Here is a 22982-nt window from a genome sequence, read left to right as displayed (position 1 = left end):
AGGTGAGTCGAACATCCAGGGCATAAACGGGCACAGGTATCTTAACTGGCGCCTAACTTTGGAAGATTTCCCCGGACACCAAAAAAGGGAGGCGCTGCAGAAACCGGCCCTGCTTGTGTCAAATATAACAAAGCTGTAATTAAATTCATATTCTCACCTGGTTTGTTCAGCTCATGGCACAATTGCAGTACGTAGTCCATTGTAGTTTGAGGTACGTTGCCGTCCAGCACAACTAAAGGTGCCTTTTCCAATGTTTCAATATGTTTGTCAACCTAAACATGTTTTACGAAATAGCTTAACCAAGAATCAATAAAAAAATTAATTTGATTAATATATGAATACGTAAAAAGATAGGGTACAGAAAGTCGCAATGGACCGATAATATGCCATTTTATTTTAAAAAATACTATTATATAATTACAATAATTACTTGTTTCTCACCATTTGTGTTGTTATTTGATTATGAATATCCATGTCACCGAGACCTAAAAGACATTCGCCTTTCGAGTCGAAGAGCACTGAGTACATTGAGGTCCGCGCGTTTTTCACAATACACCCTATAATAGATAGCATCGTTTTATGATAACCATTATATACTGAGGTCAGATTTATCATATATTATTGCTACCGACTGCTATTCATCGAAATTTTGTACTAAAGCTTTTGCCGCTTATATCCGGCTTGTGAAGTACCAGATTTCATAAGTACAGAGCTGAGAAGTTTGAAATGAAATAAATCACCGTCAAGCAATAGTCCAGGTGCTATATCAGCCAGATATCGTCCGTCCGAGTCATCACCGATAGCAGTAAGGAGGCGCGCATTGCCTCCGCGGAGTCGCCATAGCGCCTCCGCCATGTTGCGCCCTACACCGCCCCCACACTGCTCGGTAACACACGGATGTGTACTGCCGTCCATCTACAACAAAAGATAAAAATACTGGCCGTAATAAGTTATTTATAATTTTTCTCAGTTGTTTTGATAGAGAGATTTGGGTGATACCTCTACTACCTCTACCTCTCTCTTCCTCTTAAAAATCTCTCTAGAGTTGTTCGTTAATCATTTAGTTCGCAAAAGTTATCAGGCTTGCAGGGCTGTTGCTGTTTCATGAATAAATTCCATTTACCTTCCATTTCTTTTTTCTAGAAATAGGGCATAGAATAAACACGACAACAGACATGGAATTCATTGTAACTAAGACGTTCCATTTCACGTTAGTTTCATAGTTTTCACAACTAAATAAGTACATAGGTTGCGTGTTTGATCTTAACACATTTAAATGCGATTTCATATGTGCCAATTCACATCAACATCCAATTATAGAGACGGTCACACCTAAGCGCAGTATTGACATATATACAAACTGCACGCAATAAAATGTGTTTCAACTCAAATCAAGACATTATAAAGCAAAACTAAGTGATTTTTTTTATATACGTAAAGCTTGATGTTATAATACATATTCTGATAACAAAAAAGCTTTAAGTTTGTAAATCATGAAAAAATAGAAATAATGCGGATATAGTTGGAGGAAAAATATTCCTACAAGAAGGTCATGAAAATGTACAATTAGTAGCCGTATTCGAACACAAATTTATTACACAGGAATAACAGAAAACCTTATGTATGCCATAAATTTCAATGAGTTATACAGGTCTCAAGGTGTCGAGTATGCCAATCGCGATGCTTTTTCAAGCTGTTGGATTGGTAGATATTTAGTGCGAAATACCTTAATACCAGGTCTGCTCTTTATTATTAAAGTATGAAACTAAATGCAGTACAATAATATTAGTTATTTAATCAACTCAAAAACTACTGGAGCGATTTAAAATTCTTTCTCTTTACAATGCTACAGTACTTAAATATCATAAGTATCCGAACAGACATATATAAACTGAATATTATCTACAATATGCTTTAAAGTAAATGTCCACCCGTGCTTAGCAGGGTGGGACCGCTAGTATGGTATAATTTATGTTGGATTACAGCATTGCAAGCCATTGACTTCACCAATGCGATGCTATCGTTCGCCGGCACGCAACCACAACTCTAACGTATACTGAACTATGCAACCTGTGTATTGTTTTTGCACCTATAGTAAATAAAAATATAATTTATGTTGCGCTGAAGCCAAAAGTATTTAATTCATGTAAGTAGGCTACGAGAATATATCGCTGGTGCCACTGAATGAAATAAATGGCCTACACGCAGACGTTTGCCTTTGTAAATTAGGTTGTTACATTCAAACAAATTTGTACTTCCGTATTAAATAAAGTAGATTATTTATGTAATGGTAGAGTCAAGCGACATATGTGTGTGTCTTTATAAATGTTATAAGTGTCTTTATAAATAGGAAAATAAACGCTTATACAACGTTTAACGTATATCGCCTTTAGATGATTCCCTAATTAGGACTTTCGGCTATTTATTAAACAAGTGGCCACCTAAATTCGCCGAAATAGCAAAGTGACCGTTGCCCATGGAAATCTGCAATTGCCAATGCCTTTCCTAGCTTAAATCGACGAAGGAGGAGACCAAAATAAAGAGAACATCTCTCCTTCTTATGCGTCTTCTATTCTATCAAATCCAATACCCGTTTCCATCCTTACCATAAGAGAATAGGACGGGGAGGGAAAGAAGACTAAGATTATGCCTACGACATTCAACAGTCGTCTGTCTTCTGTTCCTGCAACGGATGTTGTTGTTGGCGTCTACCATTATAGAGTTAGCATTGAAGAAGAGAAGTAGGCAAGAAATTAGATTATGTTGTATTTATATTACGTCATCTCATTACTTAAAGTCAAATTAAAGTTTTTTTTAAGGTTTTTAATTCTTCTCAAAATTAAAAATTAAAGTGCCTTTTACGGTGTAAAAAAAATATTACTAACAAATTTGTTAAGAATCCAACTCCATTTTTTTAAAAGCTTCCGCTTCCGCAGACTTCAAGTCCTTCATAATTAATTTACTGTTGAATTTTATTAGTGTAACTTTATACTCGCTGATACAATGTATTTTTTAGATTTTTATTAAGCAAATCACAGTTTCGTAAATTAAAAAAAACAATTAATATTAATCATCTGAGAACTGCAAATTCTGTGTGTTTACGAAGTGAAATATTTCACCGAAGTAGTTAGGTATCAATCGATATTACATTCGCAGTTAACAAGGTGAATGTCAACAGTTTGTCCGATGTCGGGGCCTCGTTAAAAATTCACAATCCTGCACTGAATCTTTTTCGAACGTACAAGGATTAAAGATATAAAAAAAACTCAATATGACATTATAATAATAGTATCACTGTATAGAATATTTATTCAATCCTACTAGAAATGATTGATTATTGATCTTTGCTAAGTTTTAACAATTAAAATACGTTTAACGTAATCAGGACAAAGTTTGGGCTGTTGATGGTTTATGTTGTCGTGTTGGACACTTTAGAGTATCAAGTTACATTTTAATGATGCCATTAGACGAGCTAAATGGTGCCACAATCTGTACAATGATGAATGTATTTAATATTTGTTTTTGATTTCAATACATTCGCTAAATACTAGTGCGCGAGCACTCAGCACGAGTAACTAATTAATTACATACTTTATTACAATTAAGGAGATTATTGAGTGATTGTCACGTTTTAGATCACTACTACGCAAGTTGTCTATTGTTCGTATCAATTTAAATTAGCAGTAAGAAAAGACGACTTAACAATTTATCTATATAATCCTGACAGTCCATTGATCGAAAAAGATTTAATGAAATAAAGACGAAATATATTTAAAAAATTATTGATGTTACTATGATATTAAATTTTATTATCGTGACCGTTATCTGCTAAAACAAATACCATACTTGACATTCCAAATTCTGCTCCGTAGCACTCGTAGGTTCGTAGCAACCCTAACGTCGTAGCAAGCTACGTAACGTAGACCAGTTTTTTGATAATTGTGTAAATTTTTTTTCGCTATAATCTAAAATATATAAATGTACTTGTATCGATATACACATTGCTGCAAACAAAGAGCCACTTATTAGTTTTCCCCAATCCAATTTAACATGTATACAATGTAACTGGGGAAATTTTCTCGGCCGATTGAGACCACGACTATATTGGAAACGCGAAAACTTACTGATTACATTTGTATTGTACTAAACAGTAAACTTATTTCGTTATTGATGAAAAAACGCGCAAATAAATACCAATCTGTGATATGAAAACTTGTGTATTTCGCAGTTATTATTTAGTATTAAAAAGGAACAGTCAGCTGAGAGCATTCATGATATGTTTGTTGAAGTTTACACATTATTAAAAATCACGATTACAAATCGGAGTTAAGAACACTAAATTATTTTTAACAGTTCTTTAAAATATTTAACTTGTAACTTTTTGTGGCTAAACAAATATTTGTATAAAAGTGACACGCATCTTTTATAACAAAAAACCGGAAAAGTATAACTAACTTAATGGCTAGGTACTTAAAAAATGAAAGTGCTGAATCATGTTACTGAATTTGTTTAACTTTTTTGCACTTTATATGAATTATCTGCCACGTAGGTTCCATACTTTTTAAAAATGTGCATAATATCTTTTTAAAAGTATAACGGATTTCATAATTTAAATTTTATACCATTTAATAGTTGAAATTGGTTGAGATATATCACATGTGCTAACCCCAGAATGAACACGATCGTCAATAATGTCCAAATAGTTCTCAATGTACAAAATCCACAATGTAGACATGTAAACATGTCTGAAAATACACCGGTGCATTTTAAAAGCTCCCTGTCTAGAGCTTAGTCATGTGAAAGCTCGCTTTTATAGTGATCGGAATCGTTTACGATGTATTGAAAGCAGAAGTAAGAAAGCTCCGGCCGTAACAAGAACGGCACACGTTCGCGAAGCCTTCAAACGCTGTCTGCCGAAAATTCCCTTCATTACATTATTCGATATTGATTTATAGATTCATAGAGGAAAAAACAAATGTAGTCGAGGAGAAATTTTGAATTGAGATTTAATTATCTTGATTATTTACAAATAGTATTAGGACAGTAAATAGTTGAGTTTTTCAATGGTATTGCAATGTGGGAGGGCGCCAGGGCCAGGGGGCGGCGGTATCGAGCGTGGGCGCGCCGCCCCAGCGACGTGAAGCCACACAGTCCAGTCTGCCGAGCGCCACGGACCGCGCGCCCGCCGCACCGCGAACTTTATTCTATACCCCGTACCCCTTATTCGGTACTACAGTCGTCATATGCCGGTATATATCTGAGTGTACGATACATGTCTCGAATCACGCCTTTCCATATACACGTGAAAAGGCCACAAAACACAAAGGTCGACCGGTAAAGTTTGGTACTGGCAACACAAGAATAGGATTTATTTGTGCGTTAAAAATTAACATGATTAGTGACAGTAGAGTGGTGTTTATTGAATAAATCTGCGAGTAGGCGGCGGCACAGCGGCTACATCATGCTACGAGGTATTGTATTGTTACGGCGCTTACGAGATAATTAAGAATTACTGGGAATTTGATTTTAATTATTTTCTTTAATGAATTAATGTTAATAATGTAAGTTATTTACCGAAAGACGTAAAGTATACGTTCTAATTTTGTTTGATGAATCTACAATCAATAAAACGGGCAATTTAAGAGCCTTTTTTATTACTACACGTCCGTTTAGCTACTAATTGACATATTGATCGGTGTATAATTTACCCTTTAGTTAAAGTATTATTATAAAATCTTTTGTTTTGACTCTATTTAAAAATAATTACATAATGCTATAACTTTTTATTAACTTTTTATAACGATTTACTAGATGTATCATTTTAATTTTCGGCTTATTGGATTTTTATATTAAATTAGGACTTTTGTAAATAGATTTCAACACATGGTAAGCAAAATTATGACATTTACATATAAAATTCAGACTCCTAAATTAAACTATTTATTATACTACGTATAACGGATACTACATAACGGATTTTAATTTTGATAATGACTTAAAAACACCCGAATTTAATTTTGATAAACCTCAATCTTAATGCAAACTAATATTTTGAAGTAATATTATGAAATAATACACGCCAATGTAACTCGAAGTTACCAGTGGTAGTGTACATATATCGTTGGTAATGTATTCAATAAAACATGAGATGTAAATTTTTCTCTTTGCATTATATCATAAGACGAAGCGCAAATCTATGTGACTTCTTGGAATATACCGACGGCAGATTCAAGGTTTGATAACGAATTTACGTATGTATAAAAATATTTAACGTGTCGTATTAATACTTTGATAGACATTTATTTATAATCAGGGAAAAAATAGACGTTATTTCAGACTTTCATTATGTATTATTAGCATACCTGGTCAGATTATTATGGCAAGTTTCAAGGTTTCAAGTGAACGTTGTTATATATTGAATATAATGTGATTTAATATTAAGCTGTTTGTAAATTGAAATACATTACTTAGAATTTTACTTTTAACTTTAAGTAACAAAAGAGTTATTGTCTTTTACATAACTTTTCAAGAAATCATGAACAAAAGACGTTAGACTAATTTGGTATAAGTCTACGAAAATAATCTTTTGAATCATCTATAATATAAAAATCGCAAAATGTGTTGGTAAGCGCATAACTCAACAACGCCTGGACCAATTTGGCCAATTCTTTTTTTTAAATGATCGTTGAAGTTCAAAGATGGTTTTTATGGTGAGAAAAATTTGAATAATTGCCGGGAAATCCTCAACGACCTTTTTTTAAGCCCGCGCGGACGGAGTCGCGGGCGATAGCTAGTTTCAAATAAAATTTGCAACAAAATTTTTATAAAGTTAATATTCCTGTTTGGTTCATTTAATGTCTATTAAAGCAAATTTACTATTGGAATCGGCCTGTGAAGATTCCTTGAAGAAAAATGCCAAGTTCAATATCTGGAATTCTGAATAGAATTTTCGAATATGCTATGATATTTTATTAAAAATTATACAAGAGTTACATTTTTTTTAGATATCGAAAAAAAATTGTGAATTTCAGCAGAAGATCTGCTGAAATGATTACTATTGCATTAATATTTCTTGACCTCAGAGCATCTTACATTAAAAAAAATAGATCTTTTATTATTGTAGTTTCTATAGACACGAATACGACGTCTATTCGTGAATGTTACTTAGATTATATCTTCGAGACAATGAATAATTCATGGAATGTAGTAAGATTAAGAAACAAGCGACCTTGCGAAGTCTGTTTTGTAGCGGCGTAGTTAACTTTGCCCCCGGGGCCCGTCCGGAACTACGATCGATGTACGAAGGTATATACCGTCGGGGAATTACGAATTGTTACCGATTGTCTTCATTGTACCATCGAGCTTCATTATTGTGTTACAACGACCCTGATGACATGACAATTTATATTATTACTAGCTGTCCCTCGCGACTCCGTCCGCATGGAATTAAAATAAAACTTAATTAGCAATCTGTGTTCTTTCAAAGTATGTTCGACATCTATGCCAAATTTCAAAGAGATCCGTTTAGCAATCCTGGAGATATCTTTTAACAAACATTAAATCTTTCTAAGATTTTGTACTTTATTATAGAAACGGATATAATTTAGTTGCTTTACTTTTTAATTACCACTCGGAATGTAGTAATTAAGGGACCATGTATTTTGTCAGGAAAGCATTTCATTTTCTCTACTTTTTCAGATAATATCTCTAAACTATCATATACCTATAACTATTTACCATAAGTTTACAGTAATTTATCCATATTTCCACATATAAACATGCAGACAATGTTATATAAGGCTAAAAACATGCACACATATATCAAAATAACCAAAATAAGTCACCGTAAATTCTTCTAAGAGCCATAAATCTGTAAATATACATATTATGTTCAGCCTTCGGTTAACACCCTTGTCACGCTCAAGCCACGGAACATGTTCCAATCTCTGCCGCTGCATAACTTTATTTCCGGGAGTTTACTTACAAATATTATGTAACACGAACACGTCTACATTTTTTAATTTATTCTTAACAAACTACAACTTTTGTTTATACAATTTGATTGTCAGTCACTGCTAAAAGATATTCACTTTGTTTATCTTTGCAGTGCACACGCTTGCTTACTAATTAATGCTTGCATGAAAATAAAGACTACCCAGAATAGTAATAATGTTGACTTTACAGTTGTGTTTTCCTAGCTATGTGTAATTATTTATTAGTCTATGTAACGTATTTGTACTATCCGCGAACACATGTCATGGTTTAGAAGCTAGTCTAGTCAATTTTACACTTCATGAATATTTATAGAATGCAACATTTGTAATGATTGAGGCTATTTTGAAGACAGGTAACATAATTCTGCGATATTTTTTTGGATAAAACCGTTAGTTTAGTAAAAAAAAATCCATAGATAACAATAGAATTGTATGTTCTCAAACAAAGGAACAATTGTGTCGCATGACATGACGTATACATGTCTAGGCAAGTCGACGTTGCCAGCCAAGAATTATGTGTTCAGCTGACTTAGGCTGCAATAGAATCATTATTGGCAAACGAACGTATTTGTAAGAAACATTGTTATAACGATAGTCGAAAGTATGAAATTCTCAACAAATGAAATGACGATCATTTGGCACATACATTTTGAGGTTATGTTCGAGTACGAAATTTTTGCGTTACAATTTTTTAGTATTATAATAAGTGGTATATATAAAGACGAATTTCTAAAGGTCAATTTGATATAAACGTAATACCTTTAAATTTATGTTATACCGAGTTATAACAATTGTGAACGGTGCCTGGCACCCATACAAATGTCACGTAACTGTTGAATCCGAGCTTAATCCACTAATCTAATTAACACGGAGAATTGAATACAAGCAATATGATTGTGTTTGATTATCTACGTTAACTGCATTATACGTACATCTACTTACGTATTAATATTATAAATTTTGCGATAACAGCCATTACTGAATATCGTATGATATATTTAGTTCACTACTTAAGAAACTCGAATGCAATTTAATGCATATGAAAGTTCAAAGAAATTTAGTGTTTTTTTAATTATATCTGAAATTACAATTACATTTCATTATTTGATTATAACGAATAATTTTCTTAACGAAATAAATGTTATGAAGATTTGTTATATTTGTCTTAGTCTGGATTTCACTTTTTGCAAGCATTAGTCAGTGTTTAGAGCAGTATCGTTGCTTGTTCCGAGACTTTTGTTCGATGTTTTGTTATCGAGCAAAAAGTGGTTTCGCTCGCTGAAAACGGTTTCCCAATATAGTTGTTTGCCAATATTGTAACATGTCAAATAAACTAGTGTTTGTTGAATCAACTTTCCGCGGATAAATTGTACAGTGAATTGTTGTTTTATAAGAAACCTTAACTATGACTTTTTATAATTCGCTATTACTACAGATTTCTTTCACTGTTGCTAATTATTAATAACTATGAGTTAAAGTATTCTTGAACGATTTACCATAAGTTTCTGAGACCTAAATCTCCTTTTAAAACAGGACTCAGAAACCCACGGTTATGCTATTTAAATTCTCAGTATGTTTATTTATGTAAGTAAAATTTCGAAAAGTTTATTTAACCCAGGTTGGTGTTTAACGTGAAAATATTTTTGCAGTCTATCGCGAATCACTGGACATTACGAGAATTAAATTAACGTTAATACTGATTTATTAAATTTAAAATTAATGAAAGAGGTTATTAGTAAATGGTTTATATTTAAATTTATTGCTTGAATTATAAAATAATATAATATATTCGTTTAGTGTTTGAACGATGCCGAAATTATAATCTATGAGAAAATGTTTTTGCCCAAATTAATCTTTTCTCTCTTTTAATCAATTAGTTACTGATTAAGAAAAAATCCAACTTTTGCCATTATATAAAATACTGTTATAAAATCTTACATGTTAATTCCATGTAACACAATTAGTGTTGAAGGATGATGGGTTTCGCAAGGGCAGTGCTTGGGGCGGTCTGTTCTTTGTTCTCAGTTTTGAGCAGTCGGGTTTGTAATTATATTGTGCTTTGCCCACAAATCCGACCTCGCAACAGCCACTGGATATAGTCATATAATAAAATGTGAGATATTGTTAATTAATACGAGACATTTAGCTAACAAATCTCGCGTTTCTAAGATCAAAGTTTCCGTTTAAAACTTATTGTTGTCTCTGCTTTGTAAAAGATAATGAGAGGCATGACAATATGTTTCATACAGAGATTTTGGTCTCAGAAATAAACTCAAAAACCAACGGTAAGAGACATTGAATGAAAGAAATTATCCAATGGCAAATTTTCTCTCATCAGTTAGTTTAGATGGATGTTCGAAGGTGTCGCCAGAACGGCTTAACGGATCTCGATGAAATTTGGCATACACGTAGAACATAGTCTGAAAGAACACTTACTAAGTATGTTTTTTTTAAGTTTTTATATAAACGAAACAAAGGCAATTTTCTCTAGTTTGACATATCACGTCGCGTCGTCGTACAGTAGCAATCATTTACATAATCAGCTAAATCGTCAAAGAGCCGAGATTCCAAACGCTCGAGACAGCTCGTCAGCTCGTGATAATCACAGCTACGTTTAGGTCAAGAGCCTGCAGATGTCGTTACTTATATGTTCAAACTTCTGCAGGTGGGGCTTACGAGATAAGTTTTACAGGTTAGATATCGCACAGTTTTGCATAATCGTGTGGTTTGTTTTGTGATATTTTAGTTAAATATTATTATAGAAGTAACTATAAAATACTTTTTATTTTTATTTCAGAATATTGAGTTGAAATAATTCCTTCTCATAGACCGTATTTATAGAACTCAGCGAGCTGAAGATATTAGTCTATGCCGATCTAGTTCTAAAAGGAAATTTTGTAACCTTGGTGAAAAATGTCTTTATTTAAATTAAACAAATGAACATGTAATTCACAAGTAAATTAATAAGCCTTTAATTGTTGTAGTGTCACGTCGGCTTTAATGGAGAAGTTTTACGACCTTACTACTTAGTACGGATAATATTTTCAACATCTATTTTGCCATTTTGGTTTAAAATTATTCATTAACTACATCTTATTGGCACAGATAATATATTTGATATAAGAATTGTTTGCAAAATACAATATCAAGCTTTAACGTTCTGAAATAAGGCGTAAATGCTATATGTATATGTCTTAGAAATCCATTGTCCTTTCTAAATATAGATTTATTTCGATGAGAAAATTTCTATTACACTTTACGTAATTTTATTTGAATATTTGCGTGGGAGTCGCGTAGCTTGCCAGCGGCTAAGTTTTTGCTTGTTACTTATTTTTGGAAAGATATTGTTCACCGAAATACTATTATGTTTTTGTTCCTATACCCAACAAACCTTAAATGAAAGCCAGCAATAGAAAATGTATTGTGTTTTCGACATAAATATATATTTTTTAATGATCTGAAAAGTTCGTCGTTCAATTAACACATTCATGTCGGTAAGCCGAGCATTTTCTCAATTGCTTTGTGCAACCTTGAGATTCTTTTTGTGAAATTGTGTATGAACATATTAACAAATTACATTATCATACTTAACTCACGAGCGAAAGACACAAAGAATTTTAGTACACGCAAGGTGATATATGCATTCCGAAAGCTTCCTAACTGAATTTCGAAGCGAATTAATCCTATCCAATGGTTAACTAGAATTAGAGTGGGTGGATCGTGATATATGGTGACGAGTGATTGAATGAATGATACTAAAACATTTCTTATCTACTCAACAGTTTATATGTAATCGTAGTCACGCAACATCCTGTTTTGATGGGACTATAAAATAAACCTAGGAAGGTATAAAAATACGTGTACCGTTGTTAGAGTCGCGTCACGTAGTGGGTAGCTGACTCCCGCAGTCTGTTGTTTACGTAGTGTGAATTATGAGCATGGCTGCATCTTACAGATCACTGCATCTTTGTATGTAAGAGACACTTAATTATTTTGGCGTTTGAAAGTTTACCACGTCATATATAACACTAGCTTTATCCTGCGACTCTATTCGCGCGGAATTAAAAAATACTTAATTAGTAGCCTATGTGTTCTTACAGACTATGTTATAAATCAATGCCATAATTCAGCGCGATCCCTGCAGCCGTTGTGGTGGATAACTCCTAACAAACATCCATCCATCCATCCAAACATTAGCATTTGTAACATTAGTAAGACTAAGTATAAGTGTTGTTATATAATACAATTATACGTTTTATAATCAACTGAGAAGTTAAGTGAATCATTTATTTTATTAACTGTTTCGTAGATATTTTAAAACGTGATTTAAATTCAATTTTTAAAGAAATGGTAATCATCCATCTCATTGTGCAAATAACCTATTTAAATAAGAACAAAGATGCAAAAAGTGCTCCGTTTTGCATTGAGCAAATATTGTCGTGTTTTATTTAGCAGATTTAAAGCATACGACAATGTAACTGGTCCCTCGAACTTGCTGTTTATCTTTTCTGTCGTCTAAAAGATTTTATGGGAATAAAACTCCCTTGCCAGAGTTCTTAGTTGCTTTGCAGTTTGTTATTTTGCTGCATTCGTAACCATTTGGCTTAAGCGTACCATTTTAAATGTTTTATTATCGCATTCATTTCTCTACGCGACTTCATTGGAACTGAATTGGATGCATTTTAATAAATATAACGGTATTCTACATGCGTTCTTATTATACTAAAGTAACTATATTTCTTTCAGTTGATTTTATGTTCCATTTTATCTTTGATATATTCAAAAGTTAAAGATGTAATAAATTCAATTTAGAGAACGAGGCAATTCAGTAAAAGAAAACTTTACTATTCCAAGCATGATTGAATTGATGGAATGATGAAGTACTTATAATTCAAACCTATCAAACTGTTCAAAAAGCTAAGTAAAAGAATAAAGTTTCACGAGTAGATAGTTGATTAAACGACATTATAGGTAGTATAGGTTATATGTAATAAAGTAGCTTTCAGTTTGAGTCTTTTCTAATCTCGACTGGTGAATTGAATGTGCGGTTGAGGTGATGGCTAGAGCTATGTCAATTTAAATGGCTTTGCGGGGCGGTGAGCGGCAATACGAGATGTCCGTCGCTTGCAGCACCACCGGTCGTCTGACGTCTGACCTGACGACAGGGGGATTAAACATACCACAATCCACTTTCAAAGCTTGAATGCACTTTGAATTGGTATAAATCTTTGCAAATAACGTACGAGATAAAGTTTTATTAAAACCGTTTATAAATTTAGTTTTATAAATCTGAGATTGTTGTTATTGCCATATTACTGTGATATTTTTTTCTGTATTACGTTACTATTTTTTTTAATGATTTGAAACAGAATGTAAACTTATTCACTTGGTAATTCCATAACAACGTATAACATAATAAAATAGAAAATTATATAATTTTCTTGCTGAATAAACTAAACAGTATCAATCAAAATCTAGAAAAGGATACCGTGTTGATAGTTCTGCTTTATTGACTTATTGCAGTAGTAAAATATACAATAAGATATACGAGAATCATTTTATGAACGCTGTAAATTGTGTATGTGTAGAAAATGGCAAAGGCGCCTGTGTGAGACAGTTCCTTTATTCATGCGGGTATTGTGTGCACCGTGGAGGTAATATTGAAACAAACCTCCTTGCTACTCGTATCAACGTGTGCTATTGTTTTGTTTTAATAAAATCGCACACCGCTTTATTGACTAGAAATCGTTATTTATACTTATATTAGCTTTCAAGTATTGGGTAAGATTGAGATATAAATTGAACGTAAAAATAACTCATATCTTTTTAATTCTATTTGTCTAGACGTTGATGTTTATAGTTTTTGTATTGCCTAGTGTAGTGTATAACGATTATTCTAGATTTTTTCAATCAACATATAATTATTTACTTTATTAATTTGCAAAGTATGGTCAGGAGTTTTTGGCAATTGATTCTATCATCGATTGTTCCGTCTTGTTCATTTAGCTCAGTAAAACTTCACACCGCATTAAGTCTTGACAAAGTTCTTGGCTGGCCGCCACACAGCTTCCCAGAAACCGAGGATCCAGATATTTTTAAATTGCATATTCAATTATTCATGCTTTTCAAGGAAAAATGAGCGTTCTTTTGTCAACATGACGTCTTTAAATTTTAATTAAAAATATGAAGTGATATAAAACATATTGAGAACTATCATACTACGTTTTTTGAAGTAAACGGATCTAAACTGCCTTCATTAATATAAATGTTTTGATCTACATTAAAAAGAAAAGAATTTTCAAGTTATTTAAAACAATAAAACGTTGAATGTTAGAATTATTTTTCTGTTTTGGTGTAGTAATTATAACGTTGTAGTGCAGTGTAGTTATGGCGAATGAAATGGCACGTCGCGACATGACTGTTGTCTGGACACCGGCCAACACTGCGTGTAACTTAGCTTGCACTATTAACCATAGATTAAATATGATATTTGTTAAGCGAAAGCAATTTTTGATTGGCTTATTTCAATCTTACTCTTACTAATATTATCAATGCGATTTTTTGGATGGATGGATAGATGTTTGTTTGAATGTATCTCGAAAATCGCTGTGTGGATCTCGCTGAAATTTGGCATAGATATAAAACATAATCTGGAAGAAAACATAGGCTTCTTATTAACTTTTTTTTAATACCGCGCGGATGGAGTCACGGGCAATAGCTAGTTTATCATAAGTGGTATGATACCGCGGTCTATTTATTTTAATAAACTAAACTTTATTTTAAATAGAGTAAATTAACAAATAAACAGTTTGATTTAAATACGAAGTAGTAGCAGCAGTCGGCGGGCGGTCGGAAATCCATTAAGGTTATAATAGATAAATCGGACATGATAAGCGTTTTGATTATTGAAGGATATAATAAATAGCTCGGTTATAACATGACTACTGCAGCTAACCGACATTTTATATCATAATTTTGCAAAGTAAACAAAATAAAACTTCTTTTTGTTTTTTGATGGTAAGTATTTCAGTTGAATAATCGGAATATAAAAAGAAAAAACTAAAAGGAGACTTATGAAAATTGAGTCCAAACTAAATAACAAATACTAACTACATTTTGAGCCATTGCCAAATAAATGAACAAGCAAAATTATTGTGAATATCAAAAACTATAAAATAGTACAACCACAAAAACTACATATTGAGATTGAGCATGAGACAATTAGACGAGAACAGTAAGACTCCGATATTATTTAAAAATTACAGTTGGCACTTATACTTAAGATTTTTTCGTTTTAATAACGGCACAAACTACAAAGAGTACAATGAGGGTGAAGAGTGCAGTAAGTGATACGAATACAGGTTGTGATTGTAGATATTGAGCGCCAAAGATGTTGGTACTAGACGGCGCTAGATGGCGCGCTCCGCCGTTTCTTATAACACTCTCTGACCACCATATTGCACGGTCAATAGGCTTTTCCGTCCGCTCGAACATCATTTGACGTAACGTTACAATATTTTTTCGATATCTGTCACAAAAATACAAATACTATAAAATTATGTCTTTAAATTCGTGGGAAAATACCGAAATATAAGTATCCAGAATTCATTTACCTATTGTCATTTAGAAGGGTTTTTAACGCAGTATCAAACTTTTCTTCTGTTAATGTATTTAAGTTAAGCTTTGGATCGATTTTTTGATGCATACATTTATCTGAGCTGTTCCACTGCTCACCAAACATTGGCATTCCAATAAACGGTTCTCCGGCACTCATTGCTAAATGTTTTAATTGCAGACTTTGAGTTACGAATAATTTTATTTTATGATGTTCTGAAATATAATAAAACTGACCATAAATTTTGTCGATATTAAAACTTGAAATAAAAGAACGTACGTATGGGTTTAAAGTTTAGATGATTAGATGGATGGATGTTGGTTAGAAGGTATATCCGGAACAACTCAACCAATCGTGATGAAATTAGGAACAGATATGGAAACTGAAAGGACCCATAGCCTTTTTATTAAGTTATTTTCAAGCCTTGCGGACGGAGTCGCGAGCGACAGCTAGTTTAACATAAACGGTACTTACACATTAAGGTTAGATTGTATTTACCATTTTATTATTTAAGAATCTTAATCTCTGAAGGCATAGTTATCCAATTTCCATAAAACGTTATGGGACAGGGGTTTAAAGACTTTCAAAATGACATATTTTGTTTGTCAGATTTGATGACTTGACGTTTCTACAAAGTGGTAAATAACGCTTTTCTTGAAAGAGTCTTCATATAATATAATATTTTCAAACTTTTGTTTTAACGTTTTTTAAATAAAAATAATATGATAAAACATTAATTTAGAAAAGTTATTTCATTAACCACGAGTATGTTGAAAGACTCGTATGTGACCTTTCAAAGTTGATCTTTCTGTAGGACAGAGTTCAGAGTTCGAGCAAATGTCGTAGTAATGCTACGAATTGTGCTACGACGAGCTACATACTATCTACCTGTAATATTATACGAAAATGTAACATCGATGTATTCATTTTGAATAACTTAAAGTTAGTAGTTAAGACCGTTTGTAAGTTAGTAAAAGCATCATTTAAGGCGTCGGAGGCGATGTTGGCGAAAATATATTCGTTACTAACAATCTTTAATCAATAAGCGCAGTCTTTAGATAAAAGTAGGTTACGGAAGCATCTAACAATGTTCACAAACTCGCTCAACAATTCCAGTTCTAAATATATGTTAAGTATAGCGCCGTGTGGATTACATACTTTGAGATAAGTTAGAAACAATTAGTAAATAAAATGAACTAACAAGTTTTTTTATTGGAAATATCCTATTGATTGTAATCGATTATTAATCTCAACTATCTTTGAGTTACAATTTTATTTACATAGAACGTCGGCTGACTTTGATGTTAACGTAAATTTAAAAAGCTGTATTTTCCTGTATGCTTCTACGAATTTTTTTAAATACAAAAGCGGGTGTGAATAAAATTTTCACGTTCACATTAATAAATAAAACTCTTCAGTAAATATTGCTAAAGGTACCGTAATGTGTGGGACAATGTTCCATTTGTAAAATGAAGCAATACGTGTAACCTGGGGAGTCATAAACGTGGCCATTCGAAATTGCATTTGATTAAAATATGTGGCGAAACGAATGTAATTCAATAAAATATTTTACATTTATCGAATAATGTAATTATAGTAAAATATCATAAGACCCGTTAAAAAAGAAGACAAATAATATATGAATATGAATGTATGTAGCTTTAATGTGAGATTTTTCGTACTTTTTTGTTTCATTAAAATTTACAAGCTTCTTATTAAATTAACGTAGCGCTACGAATAGCTACGAATGTCTGTATGCTCCTGTGATACTAAATCTCAGTACATATACAGTTAGTAAAGGACAATGACCTAACAGTCTGTCAGCTAATATATCAGAGTTCAAATTCGGCAAAACGATACATGGAATTTAATCTCTTAATTTCTTAGTTAATTAATTAAAATTTAATACTACGTTTAAAGTCATGTAAAAATAAATTTATAAATAAGAGTGTTTATTCTTATTACGTGTGTAATTACAATTTTTACAACAAATAATAAAAGATTTTGGTAAATCAAACATAAATAAAATTATTTTAAGAAAAATGCTTGCTTTGCTAAAAAACTTTTTTGAGATCTTTTTCTTTCTTAAGTGATTTTACATGGCTTAATTTTAAGTCTAAGTTCATTCACGTTTGTGGTGACCTTAAAGGGATTCTAGAATATTTGTTTGCAATGACACCGACTTAGAGAGAAGCGGTTTCCTTTTGTCTGTCAGATGTGTGGGGAAATTTAGTCAAGTGCGTTTGACGCGCCTCCGGCGATGTCAAATGTGGAATTGCTTTGTACATCGCTCTGTCATTGTTCTTGTTTTCTTTTTAAAACCTTGGAAGAATTGTTAGATATTTTACACAATTACAAACTAGCAACAATCCCAGACTTCGCACCTACAACGCGATATGTCTTTAGTCTAGTCAATCTGTTTGTACTAAAACTTAAGCAAAGATTTGTTTCATAATAACCAGTGCAATTTTTTTTTCATAGCATAAGAGTTATTGCATTAAAAAACATAAAGAAAAAAGGACTGCAATGTGCAAGGAATATTGTCATAACTCAAGCTTGCATTTGATTAATATTCTGTGTATAGTTTATTTTGTACGTCACCGGAAGCGATGGCTCCCTGGCTCGTCCATTGTTAGGAACGAAAAATGGACTTGGACAGATTTCACTAATTTTTCCTGAAACTAAACGTGGAATAATGATTTCGCATATACGTGTTCATTTCCTTGTCACTTTTAACTTCTATTTTTTTTTGTAAATTAACTACACAATCCACATTTTTCTTTTAAAATATTTATAATAGATGGATTTACCATTTTAGGTTTATATAGTATATAGTATACATTGAAACTGTATAAGAGTGTTAAGTTGTTGAAATAAAAATTACATATCTTTACATACGAGTAGACTTAATAAATTTATGAATATTTGCATGTAAAATATATTTAAATCAGCATAAGAATAAAAGTAATGACGGAAGGCGCAATATTATTACTGCCGTAAATCCTCGCTTTTTTTCTTTATTCGAAAAACCGAAAGAAGTGGGAACCGCTACTTTATGAAATCTTATATAGAGACGATATTTCAATATAATATTTATGTATTCAATATAACTTCGTGCTCTCTTAACATTCCTTGTTTTATGATTATTTTACTGTTATAAGAATACATTTAAAAGCAATAAACTTCGTATGAAATTTATATATAATATATATATTTGTTCAATAACAAAACTCTTAAGGCACACGATGGCAGAAAATAAAGCAGTATGGGATAAACTGAAACTGGTAAATTTTGAAAAGAGTATACGATAAAAAATGTTTGGCAATCTGCCCTAGAGTAGGATAAATAAATTCCATTTAAGTAAAGAAACGACTACAATAAGAAAAAAGGATAAGAAGTCATAAAACGATATTAATGACCAATCGGACGGTGTTAGTTGGGACGGGATATCTGGTAACTAGGGTGGCCGGATGTCCGGGGAAGCTCAGCTTAGCCTTTCCTCGTTTCATTTACTCCGATATATATTTAAATATAATATCAAAGCGAACGGTTGAGGATGAATACCGATTTTATGAGATATTACACTTGGTAGAAAGGTTCTATTTCCAACGATCATATTTCATATGAAGTATGACATGTTATTTCTTTTGTATATAAAAGTTATATGTTATTTCATGGAATTGAGTTATGAAGATATTTCTATAGTAAATGACAATAAGAACAAGCGGCAACTTAATTTCGCTAAAATAACGGAGTTAATACGATGGTATAGTATTTTTATGACTATTCGAACTATTTTGCAAATAGAGACTTGAGAATGTATCAGAGGCGCTCTGAATCGACACTTTGGAAATAATTGTGCATTAAAAATGAGCGCATAATTTGTAAAATTACGTGTTCATTGGATATTAGAAAATATTTTCTAGGTGTAAATATAAGGAACATACTTGCTTAATTTGTATGTTTAAGTTTGATTAAACTATGCTTAATACCAAAGCTCAGTAGAGTACCATTTGCGCGATTGTATTTGTAAGGTGTATTCATCTTAACTAAATTTCTTTTATTTTTAAACAAGTCAACAGTTTCGCATCAAATATTTCTCGAACGTTCCATTGGAAAATAAAAAATACATATAAATGTTAACGATCCCTTTGCGAGATTCTTCAGCTACACAACTACAATGTATTCAATTTAAACAGGATTTCAATTCTCAAGTATCTATGTAAAATACTTGGAGCTCCTGTTTCAATATTGCATTGTTGCGAGTCTGAACTTCAATGGATAGCATAATACCAAACAGAGCGAGTTACTTTAGTATAAACTTATACGTTCCCAATGGATGTGATTGCTAAAGTTTAGTTGCCTCAATAATTTTCTTATACGAAGACCTTTAGCAATCAGTAATTGGATTCAGAGACTATTATTGAAGTGGCATCAATGCTCGCTAAATTGTTAACCTACTCAGAGACACGATTTTCAATCAGAACTGTCTTCGATTATAGAGGGACTACTAATTAATATGCTAAATATAGAAAGAAGGTTAGGTTTTCGTTCTATTTCTATTTTAACTCGGTACTTTAGACTACGTACCCTAAAACGACTAGGTTATCGTGACAAGTAACGAATATATGAGGGCTATAAATTAGGTGTTGTATTTATAATCATTGTTGCTTTTTACTAACACTAGTATGTTACTAACGACTTGCCGCACGCGATGTACAAATTGAAAGTTTTTATAATGACTTTAAAATCGATATTAGATGAAATTAGAACAAAGAGAGGTGTTACTCTAATATTCAATTGACAAGCCACACAAATGACATATTTAAGTTTTAAAATGATACAAAATATTGGAAGTCACGGATATTTTTTTGTTTGAATTATTAATGTTTTTTCCGGTACGAATAAATTTCCATAACATTTTCTTACTAGAATGTGATCGAAGTCAATATCGTTTTTGGCGATGTCGCCTGCTTGTTACCAATTGATATGCGAAGGATTTATACATTTGATCAATTTGACATTACCCTAAACTAATATTTATAACGGCGAATTAAAATTCCCCTAATAATAGCATACTTTGATTTTTTTGATATTTCGATGATTTATTAGACTAGATTAATATTTAAAAACGTTTAAAATAACTGGGACAGTAACCGTTTTACTGCCTTAACACATGTATAAAACATAAGAAAAAGTGGAATGACTAAATATTTCTAATTATACGTATCGGTGTCTTTAAAGTGCTGCAGTTGTACACAATCAAATAAAGATCATTGTGTATTCAAAGCACGTATCGTTGTAGAGTAATTACCTACTCCCGGACAAGAGTCAAAGGCGCCGCATATCTGTCTAGATCATTTGTTTTCTTAACTGTCTTGTGATACTTCTAGGATTGTGTTACTTATAATTATTATTCATGCTACGAATATATACCTAAAAGCGACCAAAAGCTATTATAGTTAATATAATAATAAGATGTAAAATACTTAACGGTAATAACATATATTTATTTCGCTTATGAATAAAACAAAGATTTACTTAAGTTACATACAACAACTTACGTTAAAGTTGTGTTATTTGAGTATACTCAGGGGAAAACTATGCTTAGTTTAAGAGAAAAGTAACTTTCCGCGTAACAATTCTCTGTTGGCAAAGATTAGCATGATTAATTTAATAATAGCTTACTCTTAGACACAAGTTGCAAAAATTATATGTTTTACTTTGCTCTGATCCAAACAAATAACTGGCAATTTGTCACAAAGTTTTGTGGAAACATTCCCATAATTTCTTTATGAAGTAATCGATCTCGGCTAGACATTTAAAAAATATCCAATCAATAGAGTTGTTACATGATGCTGATCGTAAAGCTTAAGTAAGAAAGATTTTACGCGTTTAATATACGACATATGTACTCAGTATTAACGAGTATACAGACAAACGTATACAGACATAAAGTAATTGATTGATAAGTAAATTTTTTCTACATAGGTTTAGTTTTTTTCTTACAACATTAAGACTTCTAATAAGCTTTAAACTTTAAAGCGTTGTAAACAATCTCATAATCCTCATTTATGTAAGACTGTCGCCCGCGAGTCCGTCCGCGTGCAATTAAAAAAATAAGTTTATCAGTAGCCTATGTGCTCTTATAGACTATGTTCCACATCTATTGCAAATCTATGCAGGCGTTCTGAAGAAACCTAAACAAATTTCCATCCACTCATCCATGCAAAAATAACATAGTTAGAATTAGTAAGATAGAAAACTTATGCAAATTATAAGTGTACGTTTAATTGCATGAGTTGTATGTATGCATTTGTAGGTGTAGGGGTAATTTGGTGCGACAGTGTGGCCGACAGGTCGTTGGTGACGCGGGCGTGGGCATGCTGAATAAAAACGTGACGACAGACTCGCACCGACATGGCTTTGTTTGAACGGCAACGTTATATTAAACTACTAGCTGTCCCGCCACTCTCAAATTAAAAATAAACTTAATTGGTTGCCTATCTGTTCTACACTATGTTCTACATCTATGTCAAATTCAGCGAGATCCATGCAGCCGTTCAGGAGATACCTTAACAGACATCCATCCATCCATCCATCTACCAATCCAGCTAAATATTCGAATTCATAATTAGTAAGATAATATTACTAAGAAGTAAGATTTAATTATTGTAACTACAGCAATTATTAGCCACAGTAATACTAAAAATTTAGATTTAACAGTAACTGTACATATATGTTTTAAATAAATTTTCGTGAAAAACAGTTCGCGATGAAATTTCATGGTGAGTTTTTATTTTTATTTTACAATAGTATGACAATATCGCAGCGTGAATTGTACTACTGGTCGTATTTTTATTTTTATACACCAGCTGGAACTTACTACAGTTTCTAGTTAAGTAGAAGAAGAACTACAGTTTACAAAATTATAGTTGAAATACCATTTTTTGTATATTTTTTTCCTCTTAAATATAAATACATTCAAGTTATATGACCCTTGACTTTGATATAAAATTGAATTGAAATTTTGTGTATTGTAATCAATTTGTAATTAAGTTTTCAAATTATTAAACACGATGTATTTAGTTTGTTAATTTAAAATTGATTCATTGGTATGACATTTAAAAATAAACACAACGAAACTACGAAGCACTTCAACAGCAGGAGCGCGAAACTTTATAGCGTTTAATAATTACGCAAATATAGAGAAGGTTTCTGTTTAATTTTGGAACAACTTCATATTTATGAATCATGAATAATTTGTAGCTTCTGTTAATTTGTTAATCTGGAAAGTTTCATTCGATTAATTACGAATTTATTACATAGAAGATATATGCAAAATTAAATGCTTTACGACGATAATTGGAAAA

General features: G+C 32.0%; 1 protein-coding gene and 2 long non-coding RNA genes across 7 annotated transcripts in view; 1 reads left to right on the top strand and 2 right to left on the bottom strand.

Annotated features, from left to right (window-relative positions):
• LOC106117204 (pseudouridine-metabolizing bifunctional protein C1861.05) overlaps positions 1 to 22982 on the bottom strand; it is a 70176-nt gene that overhangs the window by 8981 nt on the left and 38213 nt on the right. For all 5 annotated transcript variants that reach the window (XM_013311378.1, XM_013311380.1, XM_013311381.1 and 2 more), the window contains exons 8-10: positions 741 to 915; positions 442 to 557; positions 158 to 272 (exon numbers count right to left, since the gene is read on the bottom strand). In XM_013311378.1, coding sequence (XP_013166832.1) covers positions 158 to 272; positions 442 to 557; positions 741 to 915 — 406 coding nt within the window. The remainder of the gene's footprint in view (positions 1 to 157; positions 273 to 441; positions 558 to 740; positions 916 to 22982) is intronic.
• LOC106117212 (uncharacterized) overlaps positions 5169 to 22982 on the top strand; it is a 44993-nt gene continuing 27179 nt past the window's right edge. The window contains exon 1 of the long non-coding RNA XR_001227869.1: positions 5169 to 5471. This is a non-coding gene — a long non-coding RNA (uncharacterized LOC106117212). The remainder of the gene's footprint in view (positions 5472 to 22982) is intronic.
• Positions 14664 to 16203, bottom strand: LOC106117211 (uncharacterized). Its single transcript, XR_001227868.1, has 3 exons — positions 16084 to 16203; positions 15608 to 15824; positions 14664 to 15522 (listed from the first exon to the last, which is right to left on the bottom strand). It is a non-coding gene; the product is annotated as an uncharacterized LOC106117211 (long non-coding RNA).

This window comes from Papilio xuthus, unplaced genomic scaffold (genome assembly GCF_000836235.2).
Source record: "Papilio xuthus unplaced genomic scaffold, Pxut_1.1 DF827680.1, whole genome shotgun sequence".
NCBI lineage: Eukaryota > Metazoa > Arthropoda > Insecta > Lepidoptera > Papilionidae > Papilio > Papilio xuthus.
Note: the sequence above shows the minus strand (reverse complement) of the source record. Positions and strands in the feature narration are given on the sequence as shown.